The following is a 21,520-nucleotide window of genomic DNA, read 5'->3' as shown; positions in this document are numbered from 1 at the left end:
TCTTGCCTCCCTAGACTAGCTGCCTGTGAGCTACGGAATTAGCTTTAAAATCATGTTTACAAGGCATTCAAAAGTTTGGTCCCCTCCTACACCACAGAACTACTGTCCCCATATCACACAGACAACTAAGATCATCTAACCAAAGACTTCTATCTGTCCAGAGATCCAGGACAAAGTGTTACAGGGACAGGGCCTTTTGCATCTCTGCCCCCAAACTACAGAATTCTCTTCGCCCCACCATCTGATCCTCCCCCACTATTCAGATCCTTAAAGTAATAATCTCAAAGATTTTCATGTAAATAAATGTCTGTTACATCACTATCTATCACCGAATGAGGTAACATAACGGTGATGGGCTTATGGCCCACTGAAAAAAAAATCACAAGTGGCACCCAGTTAGTGACACGTTTTCCATCAGCCAGCAGTGGTTGGTCTGCCAGAGAGGGTAGGCGGAGCTAAGCAGCTGCTTTTCCGGTCACTGCAAGTATTGTGAGTTAACAGTAATCTACTATGGCTGAACAAACAAAGAAAAGATGGATGACTACAGATACAACTTCAAAAATAAGTGAAAATCCAAAGAAAAAGAAACAAACTCGACGCTCAGATGAAGGCAAACAGTCTGAAAAGGAAAGCGACCGCCAGCGAGGAAAATCAAGAGTTACAACCGGAGCCAACCGTGGACGTCACACATGCGATATCTGGGTATCTGGGAAGCGTGCTCCCGCAATTACAGTTTATCGCCATGGAGATCTTCAAGATTATAACTTTTAAGTCAACTTAACTAACGATACCAGTCATGATGTTAGTATTATTATTATGATTGGCTGCAGTAGCAGTAGTAGCACTAATATTATTACAATAAGTCCTATGACTACTATTATTATTAGTGCTGTTATTATAAATCTTTTTTTATTATCTTTTCATTACTCTGATTTTTTCTCCTCTTCTATTTGTGTTTGTGTCATGTTGCTTTTGTTTTCCTGTGTGTGCACGCTGTAAAGCACTTTGGATCAACTGTCCTGTGTGTAAAGTGCTATATAAATAAAGTTCATCTGATGAATTTGAATAGATTTGAATAGAAAAACAAATGATTTTTAACAAGCTCGGCCTGCTAACCTCCTATGGCAACACTACTTCCTCCTCAAAACTGAAGTCTTGCATACTGTACACATCTTTGTTTTACTGCCGGGATGTTACATTGTTAAATATAGAAAAATTGCTGACATTTAGTCAACTCTGACTTGTTACATTGTCTGCATACATTGACTCCTGTAAAACAGTAGCTGCCAGTGGCAACTTGCTGTGTAGGCTGCTGTTTGGAGCAGTGAAGAAGAACTGATTCCGGGTGATTTTTTTAAAGGCTAAAAGATTATGGATTCGGATCTGTATTCACTGATATCATTTTTTCTTTGAGGCGGTATTGGAGGCATATCTGACACCAATGATCAGATGTATCAGAACAACTCTTATTTTGAAAAGACAATGTTGAGCAATTTTATTCAACAATGTAAGAACATATCAGTAAGGCTAGAAATCTAACAGAAAGATTTAACTATACTTACAGCTTTCTGATATTTCTATGTTTTTAAAGTATATTTTAAATGCAGAATCATGACATCACAATAAAGTTCCAGTATGCTTCATCTGTGCTGGACACCAACCAGTTAAACCCACGTGTGTACTTCAAATAATAATTCATATTAAAGTTAGTCCTCTCTCCATTTCCATATAATCATTTGGACTATCCGGTAGCATCTCATACAGCTCTTACACTCCACTACCCTCTGAATTAAAGTGTAATCCATTGGCTCCACGTCCAGCCACACCATGTACTTTCTCGGCACAGACGGCAGGATCAGAGAGGGAGAGAAAAGAAGAAACGGAGTGGGGGTGGGTGTCAGGAGTGAGGAGGAGAAGAAGGGGAGGTTAATAATGAAAGTGTTCCAAATAGCTTCTCCGACCATGGAGGAGTGGGGCTTGGAGAGGCTTCAGGGGCTTCGGTCTGTCTACTCGTGCCCCGATGCCAGGAGTGTAGGAGTGTGGAGGAAGTCAAAGCCCCTGGTTGCCTCCCCCCGCGTCTGCCCCCCTGCTGCTGCTGCTGCTACTGCTCTCTCCCAGCAGGACCCCCTCTGATGCCCCCCTTCACCCACGGCCCCCTCTCAGCACCGGCCCTGTCTGACCTGAGGGACACTTCTCCTCTCTCTCCAACTGAATACATTTCTCGTTTTGTTCATATCCCTCGTCTTAGCCCTCCTCCCTCCCCGAGCCGGCTCCTATCCCCTCAAGCGGCAAGGCCCAGTTTTGATTTCCCTATAAATCCTGGTTATGGAGCGTGGAAGTGACTTGATCCCATTATTCTAGTAGTATGAGAGCGACCAGAGGTGATTCAGAATGAAATTGTGACAGTCTGGGATGTCCTCGGAGATGCCGAGTGAGTAAAAATGTGACTCCCCTCTTCCTTTTAAATATTAATGACGAGCCATCTGTAAAAGAAATACTGTACAGCAATTGACAAAAGCAATTAAACAGATATGTCAGTCACACAACGACGACGTGTCCTCCACAAAATATTTTTACTTCTCTTTGCAAAATTGAATAAGCACCTGCTCTCATTTAATTTATGTGATGTGGTTGTGATAGCAGTAAGTGAGCTCTATAATCTGCTGTCACTGAGAGCATTAGCAGAGATTTATGTTATTTCACAGCGATTAAGGGTGGGAAATACTCTCAGGTCTGTGCAACTCGGAAAATAAGAACTATATTGATTTAAATCAAAATGAAGCAAGAGATGTAGAACATTGACGTTATCACACAGACACTCACAAACTGTGTCTCTTTGGATTAAAGCTCCTTGTTGGTGCAATTTCCACGTAATAACAGCCTCTTTGAAATGACTACATTGACATGTTTTTATTGAGTTGAAAAATAGAGAATAATTCACAGTTTGGATGCTTGCTCGCTCGCAGGTCCGCTCAGTCCAGTGGCCCGATCCCTGGAGAGATCAGTTAGCTCGAGCAATAAGCAATGCAGTCTGCCAGTCTGTTCTCCTTATGCATGCAGTCAACAATACAGGCATACACATTTATGCATATGCAATTAATAACAATGATAAAAAGATATATATTGTAATTACGTTGATTAAACTGAAATAAAATTTCAGGTTGATGATGTACATATCTTAAGTGTTATTTCACCATATTTTGCACACTGTAAAGTTATAATTGCACATTAAACAGTGATGTTTAAATGGTGGAAAGGGATATATAATAAGTTAATGAGTTCAGCCTCTTACGTAACTTCAATAAAAGGTAGAAATAACACGAAATCGGGATACGTAAGTAAAAGTCTTCTGGTGCCAATTTATATGTGATTGAATAAAAGTGCAGAAGTATATTTATGAGCAGAAGTGAAATGTATAAAAAGTAAATGTGGTCAATAGACAGAATGACCATTTTAAAGTTATAATCTCAAAGATCTCAGTTTTGGTAATTGCGGGAGCACACTTCCCAGATATCCAGACAGTGTTGCATGTGTGACGTCCACGGTTGGCTCCGGTTGTAACTCTTGCATTCATGATCTGCTTTCTGACTTTTTACCATCTTAGTTAAGATGACAGGATAAGGGTTTGTTTTTCCTACTTTGGAGCACTACCTTCAAACTCACAGAATCACTCACTCTGCTGTCACATGCCCAACAATACTTTTAGTGACAGCTAAACTCATCCTGAGGTGTAAAATGTATGGGGTGCTTCAGTCGTAGTGTTTTGAAGTTTAAGTGCAATATCTCCATTAAAATTCAAGAGCTTCAAAATTGCATTGTGCTCCTCCATAAGATTTTGCATGTGTGATTTGGACAGATGAAGAAGCACCCGCATTGGACTACACATCAGTCGTTGACCTCTCGTCTCTTTGTTCCCCTGCAGCCTTTAGACTACGAGAGCAAGAGAGCCTTCACCCTGAAAGTTGAAGCCACCAACATCCGCTCCGAGCCCAGCAGTGGGGGACCCTTCAAGGACACGGCTACAGTGAAGATTGTGGTGGAAGATTCAGATGAACCTCCTGTTTTCTCCAAACCAGTGTACCAACTGGAAGTGAACGAGAACGCCCCCATCAACACGGTGATAGGCACGGTCAACGCCAGGGACCCCGACTCTTCTGGGAGCCAAGTGAGGTAAGACAACCTTCACTGTTTAGCCTTTTGCTATTGACTGAACAGAGCAACATGGTGACTAAACATGAAAAGCAACGCCCTTCAGTGTAACTTGAGGAAGTGATAGAGAGAACAGGTTGAAAGTGAGTCTTTTCAGGCTCTAATGAGTTGTTTTAATAAAAGCTTTGACACTGAGGCATGCAATTAAATCTCCTCATGCCTGTGACCTTTGGAGACTGTGGTGGTGTCGTTGGCAGTGAGGAAACCGTCCAATGATTGCTCTCATTTCCACTGATGTACCAAAGAAAAAGTAGATTATGAGTTGAAGGCAGCACAACTTTGTCTTTCACCGTGTGACCAGGCCTCCTATATTCTCCTCTTGTGTGACTTATTCTTAGAAATACCACAAGGGCACCTTGAGGATAGGTTATACCGGCAATTTCTCTCCCTCCATCTTGGCATTTCATTAATTCTCCAGCGACTTGCTGACCGCATTCCCGGGACAACACTCAACAGGTTGTGTGTAATTGCATGGCGGGCAGAGAGCGGGCTGGCTCTCGTAGATTGGACGAGGCTACAGAGCAGGGCCAGTTCATTTTACTCTCTCTTTTTTTATTTCTTTTCTGGTGGCATCCTCATGTTTAGTGATGAGATTGCCAGGAGGAATTGAGCCCTGAGGTTGCATGATGTCCCTCCGCTGGTGAAAAAAAAAGACAAGCATTTCATGTATAATGACATCTCTCGCCTCTCTCTGTCCTTATTCTGTGCTGTGCTGTTTGTTGAGCAGCTCTGTGCTTTGTATGTGTGTTAGAGTGAGACAGAGAGACAAAGTTAGTGAATTAGAAATATTCACTCCCAAAGCATCAGTTTGACTGTTTTTACAGTTTGCTCTGTAAAAACTTTGTTAAAATAAAAATGCATGTAACTATAAGTCCCTGACTGTCCCTAAATATGTTTATACTTTATTCTAACATTGTTTCTTTATTAAAATTACAAAACACAGAAGAGTCTCAGTATATTTACCTTGTATGGCAATACCGAAAATATTTGACCGCATGCATTGTAGACTGTTTGCTCTGCACTCTTGCTGGCATGCAGCACTGTTGTCTAGCATACATTTTTCTAGTTTTTGTTTAAATGCTATTGCAAGGCTAAACTTAGGTTTTGTTTTTGACAATAAAGCAAAGAGAAAACTGCCCCCAAAACAAACCGATGCTTTGTTCAAGAGAGCCTCCTCAGAGGGAAATACTTGGGATCAATGGGATTTCACTTTTTAAACAGTTTGCAGCATGTTGTGCTTAATACACCAGTTAGTTTTTCTGCGGTTAAACTAGTTTCTACCATTAAGTGAAATACAATTTGGTGATGTTTTTTATAAGTGATGTATCCTCCGACCCAAAGGAGAATGATTCATATGATCCAACTCAATCTCACATCTGCAGGTTCTGTGGTTGTCATTTAAGAAACATTCATTATATTATAAATGTCTTGTCATGCTATTTATCGTTACCCTCTCTGAGGCTATTGCACATCAACAATACAGATTCATTTGTTTCTTAGATTTGACAGTGAGTACTATCATTCTATGCAAATAATGCATGAGCAGCCAGAATGGTTGAAAAGTGTTTAAAAGTCCAGTTTGTCATTTAATCATCTCAAAGCAGCACATTCTTCTAAGTGCAGTATTAAAAGCTGGTTATGTTGTCATCAGTGCGTCATTATGGAAAGAAAAGTGACTAAATAATGAATGAGTGTGCATGCATGCTGTCAGGAGCTCTTCGCACGTTAACTGCTATAAAACTGTCCACATCCAAACATCCTGTGTTGTGTAAAGTTTAGAATGTGACGCAGAGCGGCCATCTTTATGCAGCAGGTCATTTCTCTTTCTGCAGCCATCTCCCTCTCTCTCTCTCTCTCTCACTCTCTCTCTCTCTCTCTCTCTGTCTCTCTCTCGTATTTGTCCTGGGGTCATTCTCCAACGCTCACACTGTTCATTATTCTTTTAATCACCAATTTTACAATTTTGTGGAGAAGTTGTTATTTTCAGAATGGGTTGTTGCTGCAGGGCTTTGTGTGGCTGTCAGGCAAACAAAAAACACATAAAAATCCACTGCAGTCAGAGAGGCAGAATGATGCCTTTTGAAAATATTCTCGAGAGCTGTTAGATTTTTTTAATAATAAAAAGCTCCCTCTAAAACTTTCAGTTTGATTCTCCGAGAGAAAGAAGAACAAGAAGTGGGTAATAGAACGCAGCATTAATCATCTGCCAAATCCTGTAAAACACTGATCATCGAAGGGGAAATAAGTGCTCAAAGATTACACTCACAGCCAGACTTTTTCTTTCCTGTTTGTATTTTGTCTGAAAAAAAACTGCCGCATTTCAACATGTGATTTTCTCTGAAGTCCCGGCATACATCTGTACCCCCATCCTGCAAACCTTCAGGATGAGCATGATCTATCACAGATGTCGAGAGTTTCCTTTGTGGGGGATGAGATGAAACAAACTATTGTCATGGAGGGCTTAATATGATGCATGGCCCTCGCCAAAGACCATTTGATTTTCCTTCCAGCCACGGTCTGTATTAGCCCGTAACTCTGAGCTTTGGGCTGATAAAATGATTACAGCGTGGAGGATTTTAATCCTTCCAGAAAAACTGGCTGACAGAAGGCTGCAGCCTGAATAATGCCTCTTACAAGATCAGACGCATGTTCTAAATAATGAAACGCTGGACAAAAGCCTCACTACACAAAAAGCATAATAATTACACTTTGAAAGTTGTTTGCGATGCACAATGGGATGCATTTTACATTTGTTTCAATTCATGATTAAAAGGGCAACAGTTGTTTTTAGATTAATCAATTAATCATTTGGTCGAAATATGTACTGTTCTCCAATTTCCTCGTCCAAGAATGGGTCTTTAAATGATGTGTTCTGTGCAGCCAACAGTCCAAAGTATTGGCCTTCAGGGTGATTCTTAGTGTATGCACCCGAACCTGTTTGTGCCTGAGATACCACAGACCTGCCACGGTGCATGTCAGAGAGGTGAGAGACCACAGACCCGGGTCTTTTCTATTTACTCAGCAAACGCAGTAATTAAAATGTACTAAAAATGTCAAACGTTGCACACTGTCAAATATCACCAATATTAAATGGTTTATACAGTATGTCTATTTTTTGTTCCCTAATTTTGTTATTGATGTTGCGATAACTTGAAGGAGCAATCCTCCCCAGGAAAAAGCCACTGTCAGTCAGAGCTGGTGTTCTCTGTAATCGATAGAAGCAATAATATTTTAAATTGGCGCCATAGCTGTGGAGAAAGTTGTACAAACAGCTCGTGGTTTCGCCCATTCTGCCTTTCTTGGACACCGAGTGTGCATTGCGCCCCTCCCTCTGAAAGGAACGGCCCGGCGAGAGACGCTGGAGTGAAATACCACCGTTTTCCAGTCAAGCACATTGATCGCTGCAGGCAATGGCTCAGAGCGGTAACGAATCTGAACTACGATGAGAATATACCGGTTGATTGTCTAAAAAATCTTCAGGTCTGCAGTCTACATTTCAAACCTGACGACTTTGAACGAGACATGACATCGGAGGTGGGCGTCCTAGACATGACGCGTTTTACGTGGTCTGGCGGAGGTTTTCCAGGGCCCATTGGAGAAACAGATAGCGTCCTCCACAGGCACAGAGCCAAATTGCATTTTTTTCTACCATCATGACATTAGCTCCCCATAATAGCATGATAGGACTGAGGTTGAAAATCGGCAAACTGGCCCTTTAATTTTGCCAGCTCAGTTCGCCACACATCACACTGAAACGCTGTGTACATGTGACGGTGCTAACTGTCTCGTAGTCTTTGTCCACTACTTGCATGAAGGAGAAGCAGACAGACGGGGTGCTGCTTGGTTTGACTTCTTTATATCAGTTTTATTTTAGCTTCTTGTTCACCTCAGTAAACAGTGGTATGGATGGTTTCCATCTTCCCTCTGCTCCACTGCCTCCAACTGGCTGCTGCTGCTGCTCAATGTTTTTCCACCTTACTCCTGCTACTGTCATCCCATCCTATCATTATCTGTTATACCCACCACTCAGTTATTACACATAATAATAAAAAGACCCAGGAATGTAGAAATAGTATGGGACCCAACCCACACTCGATACCATAACACAATGCGGACACAAAACTGTATCAGTCTGTAGTCTGGGTTTTGGTACAAAGGTCGAGGCAGACCCATGAAGACCTCTTGTGCAAAGTCCCAAAGATATTCAGTTTATACAGATACCAAACAGAGAAACTGGAGAAGTAGAACCAGAGAAATGTTGTTGTTGTTTTGGCTTAATAGATGAATAAATAGTCAGTTAGCTGCCAAACGAGTCACCCATTAATAAACGTATCGTCTCAGCTTTAAATGCAGAAATATTCTTTCGGTAACAAAAACGGTTCCGGAAACAGACACGGACAGCAGCTTTCATTGTCAAGAGAAAATATTTTTAGCTGTGATACTGATTTAGAATAAATAAGTAGTTATTTTATTAACTATAACCCTCTAATAAAACGGGTGAAGAATAAAGTATTCTTGTGAAAACAATCGAGAACATGTCAGTGGTAACACTGCAGCCTGTTGATCTTTACACTTGAATTAGTCGTAAATTATACTTGTCAGCCTGCAATTTTCCTCCTCCCTCCCTTCTGTCTCCTCTCCTCTCTATCTTTTGTTCTTTATCGTTCTGTCTCAGAAATTACTAAGAGAAGAAGGGCTCTGTAACAAAGCTGTGTTTGGATCTATACTACAGCGTTGAAGTGGCAGCGGTAATAGCGACGTTAGTGTGGACTTTCTCCTGACCACCATCTGAACGAGCTCTCCAGTCGACCCCTTTGATTAGAATCGCTCTCCCCCTCCAGCCGGACCAGACTAAACCAGTTGGAGTCTAAACCACTCGGGGGCGAGTGCTCTGGTGGGCTGCCATGTCCTCTGCACTCAGGAGACAAACAAGCCCTTAGCTGTACTTAATGCATCCAACCAACAACATTTCAGGTGCACTCCATGAAATAGTCCCTCAGTATTGCCTCTCTCTGGAGCCTGTGCTCTGTCGTTTTCTACCTGACTGATCACAAATAAAACGCAATGTGACATCTGGCAGTCACTATATGGCTGTATGTCACCCACTGCTGCATTTCATAGAGTAGCTGTGACTGTAGTTTATTCCCAGTACTGATACCGTGACAAGCATTGCCAAATCTGGTTTGTAATTTAAACAAGCACAGGTAACATCTTTTTCTTGGTATTCATCACTTTTTTCCTTTTATTTTGGAGGGAAATTGTAACTTAATGGAATTCTGTCGAGTCTGTTTCTTTCTGCGTGTAGTATTAGCACAGCTGACAGCTGACATGCTGCATATGGTAATACAAGCAGACCTGTAAAGGAGACGCTGTTGAAGTGAATAGAGACTTTATGTCAGGGAGGCAAATTCCACAGGACGACTTTTTGTTGTTTATGATTTCAACTTTCCAGGAAAATCACCTTCCTGGTACAGCAGCCTGGGATCCAACCTAAATACGACGTAGCTTTAAAACACGAGTGGTCAGCATGCAGGGGACGGCAGAAATTAGTTCTACATCTGTGATCCTCCCGGTGGAATTACTGACCTAATAACAAGCACGAATGTCACAGAGGCATTTTGTTCTCAGCGGGAGAAAAAAAACATTTGTTCTCGATCTTTTCACCTCCTCTCGCTCTGACTGATACAGGCGCTCAGTCGCACAGAAGCACACATTCACTCACATTCACACTCTAATGGTGATAAAAAGCCCGCCCCTATGTGCTAAAGCACAAACACACTGAAGTGCAGAAGCCTTTAGGCCTTTAATTTAATGACGATGCTTACCTTGCAGTGGTGCTAACCAGAGCCGGACTCCCGTTTGCACGATCAGTGCTGTATATACGTTAGTTATTTATAAATGACACCTACTGTGGGAAAGTGTGGGGCTGATACGTGATTAAGTGATTAAAGTAAAGATGGTTCCGACACATCATTGTCATCGTATCATTTTTATAGTATACAGTATATTTATAGTGAGACTATTTAAATCATGAAAGAATAAAAGAATACAGTCTCCCTCTGACAGTGAAATTAGAGTTCACAAGTAGAGATGCAGCGATTAACCGGTTACACTCTTAACCTCACACTTATCTAATCGTAAAGGCTCCGCTACACCGAGGGTTTCTGTGCTCACTCTCAAGAAAGTCAGTCCATTATTTTTGGGCCAAACTGCACGGAACGTGGCCAAAGTGACACCTGTGTTGGTGCACCAGCTTAACATGATATGCTTATCAAGAGACTGGGGCTACGTTAGCTTTACTACGGCAGCGAAGCTTTGTATCCACCAAAGTGAAGTCGGCAGCGTGGAGGCATTTCGGGAACACCGAGAATGACCGGGGAGTTCTTAACGGATCCCCCGTCTGCAAAACCTGCCGGAAAAAAGTTGCGGCTAAAGTGTGAAACACATCAAACCTGATGCAGCATCTGTGGGTCACCACCCAGCACTACACGCCCAAGTAAAGGCAATACATATTAACTGAGTGATATTACGTTAGTGGCTAGTTACTTGATGAAATATTGTAAGTGACGCGCTTATATTTAATTACCTACTAACTTTATCAGTGGCGTAGCAGTGAAAGTTGTGCTTTCAGTAAACAAAGATGATTTTATACATTAGTAATGTTGTAATATTAATTCATGCATAATAATCGTGAAACCATGATTATTCCTCAGACTGTAATCATACAAAATCTCTAATGGTTGCATCCCTATTCAAAAGAAAACAACACACCTTGTTTAAACAGCTTTGCCTGGTCTGCAGTGACTTTAGCTTGTGGTGGCTGATGTTCTCACTTCACTTCTCACCTTTATAGAAGACGTATTATAAAACTGTTTCAAAAACAGAATTGGCAGACACATCGTTGTCTGATTGAGAAGTCTTCTTGTCTGCACCTGAACTGTCAAATATCAATATTGACCTCAAACACCCAGTATTGCGAAATGCTCTCATGTTAAGAGGCACACTGCAGTTTTTGTCTGGCACGAATAGATTTTTTACATCAAAGAGGTGCTGGAGCACCCAGTGACCCTGATGATGTCATGAGGGTTATTTTCTCAGACTTCACAGCGCTCCCTCGAGAGGCTGAGTAGTGCTTGATGAGTAATAAACTGAACTTCATGTGTAAAATCTGTGCAGCACCATTTTAATTCAGATGCTTTTATGCTAAGTGCCTTACATTTATGTCCTTCACATTCAGTGTACACAATCGGGGCTCAATATAACGCCGGACACTGAACAATAAGTGCTTGTGTTTGTGGAAATAAGAACCATGTTTTTCTTATTCATAACAAGAGGTCATGAAGGGATTTGTTGGTTCATTCAGTGTTTCTCCTCTTAGACATATTCAATCATCGTCAGTCTGCGTCTTTGCTTTTGCTCTTTGTTGTTGTGTTCCCAGTTTAAGGACATTAAGTTTGATTTCTTGATTTTAAACTTAACATAAAAACAGCTTTATAATCATAGAAGTATTTGCATCTGTAGTGTGAAGAAGAGAAGAGTGAAGCTATTAATGTTGGTGTAGAGTCTGAAAGCTCTTTACCAGCTGCAGTGTCTGGCATCGCTTCAGGAGAAAACTGTCTGACACACATTACGAGACGGGACAGAGGAATCACCGGGGTGTTAGCGTGAGCCGTGGTAGCCACTGTGGCTAAAGAGACAAAGGATTGCCACCCACAGAAAGGCTTACAGAGAACATGTCCTTGCCCCACTGTTTGATTGACAGGTGAGCTGTGAGTAATGCAGTGCCGACGCGCCACATCAATGCACCAAAGGACCGTAAATGAATGGAAAAAAAGAATAATGATCTCACTGATTACAGCTTCTCGTTATCTCTTTCATGCACACAACGGCTTCTGTCACACTGATGCTTTCTGATTAGCGTATTATGTTTGATTTTTTATATTTAGGGTTGAATTTATCCGGATGTCTGTTGCGTCAGCTCAAAGAACGCTTCACTGCTTTAAAATATTTGGCACAAACAGCCTCCACGTGATGTCTAACTGTTCGACTGAGGTCAGTAAGTGCCGTTTAGAGGCCTGTGAAGTAAAGCAAAGCTGGAGCGAGCCGACACGCACACACACAGACAGACGCGCGCATGCATTCAAACATCACGCTCTGGGACCCCGCGCACGTATAGCGCTGGATATCATTTTTTATTTGCTTTTAATTCTTTTCACATCACGTTGTCAGTTTGAGTGACAGGTGGCAGAACATTTCAGGGTCTGTCTCCCCGCTTCCACGTGAGGCTGTCAGAGTTTGACTGGGATCCACTCAGTCTGCAGGAGAGAGGCTGCTCCCAGGTGGCTCGCTGCTGTCTGCCTGTCTTGAAAGTGCTCTGCGTCTGCAGGGCAACACAGAAAGAGGGAGAGAGGGAGGGGGCAGGGAGAGAGGGGGAGGGGGATGTGGGGGTCCTCATGGACCTCTCCCAGCCCGGCGTCTAGAGGATTTTACACCATTTCATCTCAAAAATGGAAATGTCACGGCTCGGTACATCTCCCCAACAATTGGAATCTGGGCCAGTGGTTTATTTATTTCATTTCCCACCATTCTTGTATAAGCAGCATCCTCCTTCATATAAATTGTTGTTGTTGTGCTCCTTCTGTATTCTCTTTCCTCCCTCTCCTGCATCCCCTCTTTCCTCCCTCTCTTCTCTCTCTCTCGTACAAACACTGTAGGGTCCCTGCCCACAGGTCTGGACTGATAGGGATGAGTGGTTCCTCTGCGAGATGGAACAAGACCCAGGGTTAGGAAGGAAGGGAGGCAGGGTGAGCGGGGCGCCTGGTGGCCGAGGGATGCCTGTGTGGGGAAGGGGCCTGCAGAGAATTGGATAGGGGGATTGGATTAGAAAGAGCTGGAGACCCAGCTGGATTGAAAAGGAAGAAAAAAAAAACTTTTCAGTGAGACTGTGAGGGAAGATGCGAGAGTGAGGCAGGAACAGTTTGTCCTGTGGAAACTCTGGTGCGGTACGCTGTGCGATTTAGTCACGTGAGTCAGTGCAGCCTTGTGTTTTGGGTGAGTAGGATGTTTGTGACAGTCACACATAATGACAAATGAAAACCAAAGATGACCCATAATGACAGATTCTTTTTTTAGCCCGTTTTGTGTGGGCTTGTCCCGAGAATTGGCGATGCTCACGTTGCAACATGAGAGAGCGATTTCACAGCTTCAAGTGGCATCGGAAAATTCTCTTTTATGTGCTTTCCAATTTCATAGCCGCTGCTGGAGTTTTTTTTTTCTGGGGAGTTTTATGTCTTGCAAGTGTATTTTTAAGTCTGAGAGAGTCAGTGTGTCACAGGCAGAGACCAGGGTCAAACACAAACAGAATCGGGAAGAGGAAAGTTTTACAAATGCACAAAAATGCAGCACTATGAGAGGTGGTGATAGCTTTGTGTTTTTCCAATAGATCAAAACAAGATCTACAAGAATAGATGGGTCTTTGAGGGATTCTATTAAAAGGACACAGGAGATATGGGAGGAGAGAGCGGGGATTACATGCAGCAAAGGGCCGAGGGATGGCCTCTGCGCCTCCTTGTAAATAAGGGGCATGCTTTAACCACTGAGCTGAACCTGCGTCCCTCTGCCTTGCTTTTTTGCATTTGCAACCTATCAGGGCTACAAAAAACTGTTATCTTAGCAACTCTGACAGATCTCTAAACATGCTCTCCCTTGGTGTAAAAATCTGTGTCACAGCCCAGATTTTTTCAGATTCCATTTCTTTGTATCTTTTACTACGTGCAGTTGCCTGAAAATCAGGTGATGCCATTTGCCAGCTCTGCAATCTCTGTGGTACATGAATGAGGTATTTAAAGGGATACGTACAAGTCGGTGACAGATCGGATCTCATTGTATCTCTTCTGTGAACATTATGTACATATTATATATTCCTAAATTTAGCTGCCTCTGGAACATTCAGCCATTTTTCCTTTGCAACAGTGTTTGATTCATTTAAAACTGTGCTGCTTTATTAACCTAAAAACGGCGAGTGGTTTCAAAAGCAAACGCCATCACTTTGCCTAAGATCAGACAAGGTCACACATAACAGGCTCATGGATGCTTCATCTCCATTACATTCATTATCTCCCCTCCCTGTGCTGTTAGAGCTCATGTGTGACACAATGCTGTCCTAACTCATTAATGCAAAGCCTTTGGGAGCAATTGAGTGTTGACAGATCGCAAACAGGGTTAACAACACCCCATCTCTTACCCTGACATAACATGGACTAATGGTCTTTTTTTGCAGGTTGCCATGACCGCGAAGTGGGGGGAGCACTTCTCAGACATTATAAGGTTCTAATGCCCCCCGCTGCTCATGTGAAAGCTGTAATTATTCCTCAGATAATCATTGATTTCCTACTGTTTTGAATGTGCATTAATCTACAGGTTTTCTCTTGATGGATTAGGCGCCGTCAGCCACAACACCCAAAGGACCGCAGAGAGTTTTGGCTCAAATTTCTGATGATTGATTGTCTTTGCAGGTACTTCATCGACCGGCACACGGACCTGGAGAGGCAGTTCAACATCAACGTGGACGATGGGAAGATCACGCTGGCCAAACCGCTGGACCGGGAGACGGACATGTGGCACAACATCACAGTAACGGCCACAGAAGTCAGTAAGTAACTGCTCCTGGCTCTGCTCTCCCCTGCTGTGAGCAGTGTTCCTCATGAATTGTAATGCCCTATTTTCTAAATCAATTTCATCCTGTTAGACGTTCACTGGCACGCAGGTTTGACAAACTGAGAATTACAGGCAGACACGAACAAAAGAGCGACTTCATGGCTTCTCCCAGTCAAAGGAATCACTGACCTGCTTCTCACAATCCTCTGTTCAACTGTAGATCCAGCGCTTTTAATCGCTCCCAGAATATGCCACAAACAATTAGCATTTGAATCCACAGAGGCATTAAATACGTTGATTTGCTGAGTTTTGATTGAATTAAACAGCTCAGTAGTCAATTTGTGGAAGTGCAAGAACATTAAGACGTATCAAATAAACAGTTTTAAAGGCATGCTCCAGAGTGGATTGCTCCAACGCCAGCATCCATTACAGATTAAAGAACATCTGCGAACCGCAAAACTCACTGACTACGTAGAAAATCTTGCCGGCAGAGCTACAAACAGCTCAAACCGTATGTAAGGCTTTATTTGCATACAGATTGTTTCAGGGGGGCTGTACGTTGTGATAAAGCTTAATGTACCCCTTAAAGCTATTGGAATAGAAATTGACACAGCTTGTAAGTTTTTTTCCTCCATCCTCTTCTGCTCTATCTCTCCGTCCTTCTCTCTCTCTCTGTGTCTCATCCTCTATCTCTCCCTTTCTTTCCTTAATCAAAGGAAACACACATTAATTGTCAGAATAAATGAAAGCCCGAGCGCTGTCATAATGTTTTGGCCGTGCAGCACAGACAAATCCCGCCATCGAAGCAGCCCGTCGGAGGAATTGAATGTGTCTCATTTGATAAGCTGGTTGCCTTGTCATTTTCTTGCACCCGCACATTTAAAGCGCATTTTCATGCCTCTTGGCAAAGTAACTGTGGCTCGAGATAGTGGCATCTCTGAGAACACCTAATAGGAATTTGCCAAAGTAAATATGGCAGTTTTGCTATTCTTCACGGATGGGGAGGGGAAGCCGGTGTGTTCTCTGGCGTGAAGAGGAATAGATGTGTTCCCAGTTCTATCCCGATGCCATTTGCCACCCAAACGGAGGCGCGTTCTGCCGCCTCGCACCAGTTGACATCTGACTAATCAGATTCCATTCCCTGTCTGCTGCTGGGGGAAAGTCACTTTTGCAGGGAGGGGGGTATGTATCCCTCTGCCCTAATCCATCTATCACTGTCTATCAGACTGTCAATTTCCACTCTCCTCACTGCTTACCTCTTTTTCAACTCATCTCATGGCACGCCTGTGGCCTCCACTTTCTGAGGAGTCCTCAGCTCTGTGTTTAGGTTTTAATATCAAAGGAAAACAGTTTTTAAAGGATTTTCTTTGAAATTTTCTTTCAAGGAAATGTCTATTTCTGTGTCAGTTGTTCAATTTCATAATACAAGCTCCAGTGGGTAAAGTCCGGTGTTTTTCGTACCTTAGGATTAGCTCTTTATATCGACATAGCAAACCTGCTCATTAAATGATTCACCACACTGCACGCACTGGCTTTAATGCAGGCCGTTCACAATCTATCTCAGGTTTGTACACCTTTGGAATAGAAGATAGCAACACCTGTGAGGCCCTCATACTGATGCTTGTCAGCTTATAATATGCACCTGCATGGTTAGATGCCTCTTAATCCTACACACTTGTCTTTTTAATTGGGACTATGTGCCATGTTAAAGAAGGAAAAACACAATTCTGCTCTCACAAATAAACACTGCATTTGTTAAAAAGTAGCTCATATGAGCAAACTTTAGATGGATGGTCTCTAACAGACATTAATTAGCAATGCCTTATGACTTTTTTTTTTTTTTTTCTGCTTGTGCTCCAATGTTAGGATATTATATGCCATAAATAAACATATTGATGTTTGGAACCCTTACAGGAGAAAAGGTAGTTCTAGGAACATCTGTTCAGTGTTAAGAACCCGCAGGTACAAAGTGTTCTGAGGGTTAATAAGTTTAACTGACGAGTTAAAACTTAGAAAGGCATTTCTAATACTTAACGTGTTAGAAAGTGTCCTTAAGTCAGCATGTACTGCAGTAGTGTTCTGACCGGACCTGAACTCTTATCTTAATATATTTAGTCTGCTTTGTGTAAAAAGAACTGAAGGTAATCCCAGTTTGCTCGTTGGGTCGTTGCTGTAGCTGCTGTTCAGTAGCTGTTACACTGTCTCACTTCAAACACATTTTATATTTTAGTAATTGACACTGTCCAGATTGAATCAATTAAAGAATCAATTAAAAATACAAAAACTGAAATCACACGCGTGTCAGTGGCCACAGCGGCACGGCTTCCTTTGGCCCGCATTAAAAGATAATTATTTTAAAAGTTGACATTTGCACCACAGATTAATAAAAACAACCGTTTACGGGACTCTCGAAAGGGACTGTCAATTACCAGTGATGAATAATTCCAATCAAAATCTAATCTAATTAAGCTGCCTTTATTGTCTTTTTAGACTTCACTTACCAATGACTCATTAATATGCATGTTTTAACCCTCATGTTTTAAACATTACAGTGTACAGGGGATTTTCAAAAGCACTTTGAATGGGGATTTTTTTTTTCCTTTTGTGTTGCCTAGAATCCTGCTTTGCATGGCTGATAGCAGCTGAAATGTGGATTGATGTGGTTTCTCATCTGTCCTCCCATCAGCTCAGGAAATGAAGGGAGGAATAAAGACGGAAAATAAAGGAAATTAAACTAGGTCACAGAAATTACCTGGGAATTCATGTGTAACCTTGTTTTCCAAACCTGCTCACTGTCTGTTCTTAATTATCTCCCCTTGTTGCTCTATCTATCTATCTATCTATCTATCTATCTATCTATCAGGAAACCACAGTCAGATATCGAGGGCGATTGTGGCCATCAGAGTAATGGACATTAATGACAATGCGCCTGAGTTTGCCACCGAATACGAAGCCTTTCTGTGTGAAAATGGAAGACCTGGACAGGTAAGGAAAGAAGTGGCTCATTCATCAAAGCAGTGATCCATCTTTCCCCCTCTCTCCCTTTCTTTTCCCCTCTCTCCCCTCCCCCGTAATGATTGGCCACAGTGAATTATAGCCTATTTATTTCACTGTGAAACTACAGAGGTGGGAGTGCGGTCTCTTTTCCCTGCTACGGCCCTCCCTTGACACAGTGTGCGCAGAGCAAAGGGGAAATGAGAGCAGTCAGGATTGATCAGAATGGATCATAATTCAAGACTGTCTTTCATGTCCTCCTCCAGATGGCACACTGCCTCACCCAGCCAAAAATCCTGGACAAGTACTTAGCATTCTCCTTCTCATCAATCGACCCTATTCAGGGGAGCTGCGTGCGTACAATGGGGAGCTTTATTGAAAGGAGAGGAGGCGAAAAAGGGAAACTGTCCTGCAGGGCCTGAATTCTAATTTCCAATCAATCATAAAGACATACAGCACGATAAGACCTGTGGTGACAGATTAACAGATAGAGCCAGGAGCCGGAAAGTGTGCCAGACGAGACAGGACCTCATTGATAATAATCTCAAAATCCAGGAATGAATAGGGCATATATTTCATCAGGTGTGATCCAGCCAGTATTAGACTGAAGCAATCTGCAGTGGCAAAAACAGAGTAATGCCTCCTGTAATGGCTCTGAGCCCTCCTCTGTACATCTTCTTGTCTCTCTGTTTGCAACACAGGTGATTCAGACTGTCAGCGCGGTGGACAAAGACGACCCGATCCAGGGCCACTACTTTGACTATCGTCTCGTCCCCGAGATGCTCAACAACCCCAATTTCACCATCAAAAACAACCAAGGTGAGTAAGAAGAGGACTCGCGGAGGAGTAACTGTTCTGCGGCAGCATGAGTGAAGTTTCTGTAAATTCATCCAATGGCTTTCCAGTCTAATCTCTAACCCGCGGCATGTTAGCCGTACTGGAGATGAAATCTGGTGGATCAGTGTAGCTCACAATTAGCAGATGTGAAATTGTCTGGACACCAGCTTCTTTTTACTCCCCAGTGCGTTTTGAGGGAAGCTAAATGAATGGGATCCAAATGGCTTTTCCTGGTAGTCTTGCAGCTCAATGTAGGGTGACTTCTCAGGAGCTGTTGCCGCGTGGCAGATGGTGCTACATTTATTTGCTAAATACTCTGATTGGTTATTTGCTGTTTCTCCCCGTCTTTATCCCATTCCTCGTCTCCTGCCTCCCCTTCGTCGCTGCCTCTGAACAGGCTGTGTTCATGATGACATTGTGTAATGTCTTCAGCTCGGGGCAGAAAATCCTCATATGGTACTAGCCTTCTGTTGCGACGCAGAGGCTGCAGGCGAACTCGCTGCAACCTCTCTCTGACGGAGGAAAGAGCCCATAAAAATCAGGTCATCAAATGGACTAGTCATCTTTTGGAAAATAAAAAAAAATACTTTTGAAACAGGTGCACTGGCAAGCAAGTGGACAAGATGCCAGCATATGAGTCACAGGAAACACAAAAATAGCATTGGCTAAGTACATTTGTGTAGCTTTTTGACACATGAAGAAGAATAAAGAAAAAATGAATGATTTGATGAATGAGTGATTTAACAGGCACAGACCGGCCACTATATACTTGTCTTAATTCACCCCACCATGTAATGTATACACGCAGGCTCCTTCTCTTTTGTTAAGAGTTAAGGGTTCCTTAAGAAGAGATAAAACCTCCACTAGAGATGTTTCACCATGACAGAGCAGCTCTGTGTTAGTCCAGAAAACAGAGATACCTTTGTGTTTCTCACTTGCCTGAAAGGAAAGCAAATATGTGTTGTGGTTCAGCTCCGCAGACTACATACCATGCCGACCACTTGTCGATGGTATTTCTAATTCCGAGCAGAGAAAAAAAGCCCATCGCAGCGTATCCCCCAGCACTTCAGCAACTATTTCTATCTGAATCGGCAGCTGTGGGAGACACTTCAGTGAAGAGCGTCAGGCTCCTGCGAGCCTGTGTGCGCGGCTTTTGTTTGCGATGATGAGTCTAATTGTAGGGATTGAACAGTGAAGAGGTTAGGGGTTGTCCATGCTGTGGAAAATCGCCAAGGCTCTGACCAACTGTACACAAGTTATCGAGCTGTCTGACAACTCTGTGTTCAGGAGGCGGGGCTGCAGCAGAGCGCAGCGTCCCGTTCTCAGTAATTGAGACAACATGCACTTACACTGCCTGAGCTGAAATGCTGCTGATAGGAACTCTTTTCAGGCTCCATGTGAATGTGTTAAGCAATGATCCAATCTTCCTCATGAAAACATCAAGTTAAACTCCTTAGCAATAAAATGCGCCTTTGCTCAATCCGATCAATACACTCACGCATTTTGCCGCCATACAGCCTAACTTGCTCTGGCATACACTGTACCTAGTGGCTAATGTAAGGACACTTTGATGGCTGTTACTTTGTTACTGACATCAATGAGTCAGTTCAGTGGTTCCTCTTTACTGGTGCTAATGTTACACCATGTTTTAGCCTTTAGCATAATCCCCTAATTAGAGGCACAGCTGCTGCTGTTTAGTTAAAGTAACACAGACTCATTTTAAGTCCTACTGAAATTAAATTGTTTTTTTTCTCATGTTACAGCCTATAGCTCTGTGATTTGTACCCACATTTCTGTTTCATTTTCTTAGTTTGAAGACGGCCCCGCAGTAAACCAGTCAGAGGTTGACAACAGCTGTGACACAACACAACAAAGAGCCACAGACACTGAAAAGCTAATGTCTCCTTCTCTTCCTATGATCATGGAGGTGTTTTGTGTTGCTAGTCAGCAAAAGCACACTGTCCAGCATTAAAATCTACCTGCAAAATGTCAGTGTTCTCAGCCTGTAAAGAAACATTGTCCACTGTAGGTTTGCTTGTGTTGTGTCGAAGCAGGCGTCAATCACCCAGCCCGTCCACGCAGAAGCCTGGATGCCAGAGACAGATTTGACAACAACAGTGTTAAACTGTGTTTTCACAGTGAAAACAGGATTTCTGTTGGACTTTAAGATGTTTTCTATTACTATAGTCTAAAATATTAATGCATATTTTAAAGGAGGTTAAATGTAGGCTATTGAGATGAGGACTGTTCAGCTTTTGATACAAACTGTCAACAATAGTGAGAATTTCTTTCTAAACTAAACTGGATCTGCCAACGTTACCTCCATTGCCTCCAATCCTTTGGTATTATGTTGCTACTGTAAGACATTTAAGTCCTGCCAGTTAGGCATTCATGAGTGCGCTGTGTCTCATAATCTTGAGAGACTTTAGTTTTACTTTTCAGTTCTGCTGTCACTGCTGTCATTTGGAACCTCCGACATTTTAAGTCATTTATAGCTAAAACGGGTGTTTGTTGTGGTGATGATTTATATTTGATTTGATTTTTTTGATTTTCTTCACCAGAATCTATTTGCCTGATGCAACACTTTAATGCACCTTAACATATATATAAGATAAAAAAAAGAGCAGTCTAACTGCAGAGAGTTTAATCTATTTGAAGGTTATCAGCACAGCTGTCTTTCTCTTTGAGCTGCAGACTTTTTCTGTCGATGAGCTGACGGGCAGGAGATGTTTAATTCTATTTTTACCATCAATAGCTGCCAAGAAAATGGAAATGACCTGTTTACGAGGACACGCCCTGATGGTTTACTACACTACTATATACT

The 21,520-nt window shown here is 42.5% G+C and overlaps 1 protein-coding gene across 3 annotated transcripts in view; it reads left to right on the top strand.

The window, feature by feature from the left end:
• The window catches only part of cdh8 (cadherin 8), a 104,274-nt gene that overhangs the window by 79,431 nt on the left and 3,323 nt on the right, over nucleotides 1–21,520 (top strand). For 2 of the 3 annotated variants that reach the window (XM_069674278.1, XM_069674197.1), the window contains exons 6-9: nucleotides 3,923–4,170; nucleotides 14,724–14,860; nucleotides 17,729–17,850; nucleotides 18,561–18,678. In XM_069674278.1, the coding sequence (XP_069530379.1) occupies nucleotides 3,923–4,170; nucleotides 14,724–14,860; nucleotides 17,729–17,850; nucleotides 18,561–18,678 (625 nt within the window). Of the gene's footprint in view, nucleotides 1–3,922; nucleotides 4,171–14,723; nucleotides 14,861–17,728; nucleotides 17,851–18,560; nucleotides 18,679–20,506; nucleotides 20,534–21,520 lie in introns of those variants that run through there. The other variant, XM_069674350.1, reaches the window with a different exon arrangement.

This window comes from Semicossyphus pulcher, unplaced genomic scaffold, assembly GCF_022749685.1.
Source record: "Semicossyphus pulcher isolate SPU_LCO1_2020_fin unplaced genomic scaffold, fSemPul1.0.p SCAF_1, whole genome shotgun sequence".
Classification (NCBI taxonomy): Eukaryota; Metazoa; Chordata; class Actinopteri; order Labriformes; family Labridae; genus Semicossyphus; species Semicossyphus pulcher.
The sequence above is the reverse complement of the archived record's forward strand: the minus strand, read 5'-3'. Positions and strand labels throughout refer to the sequence as shown.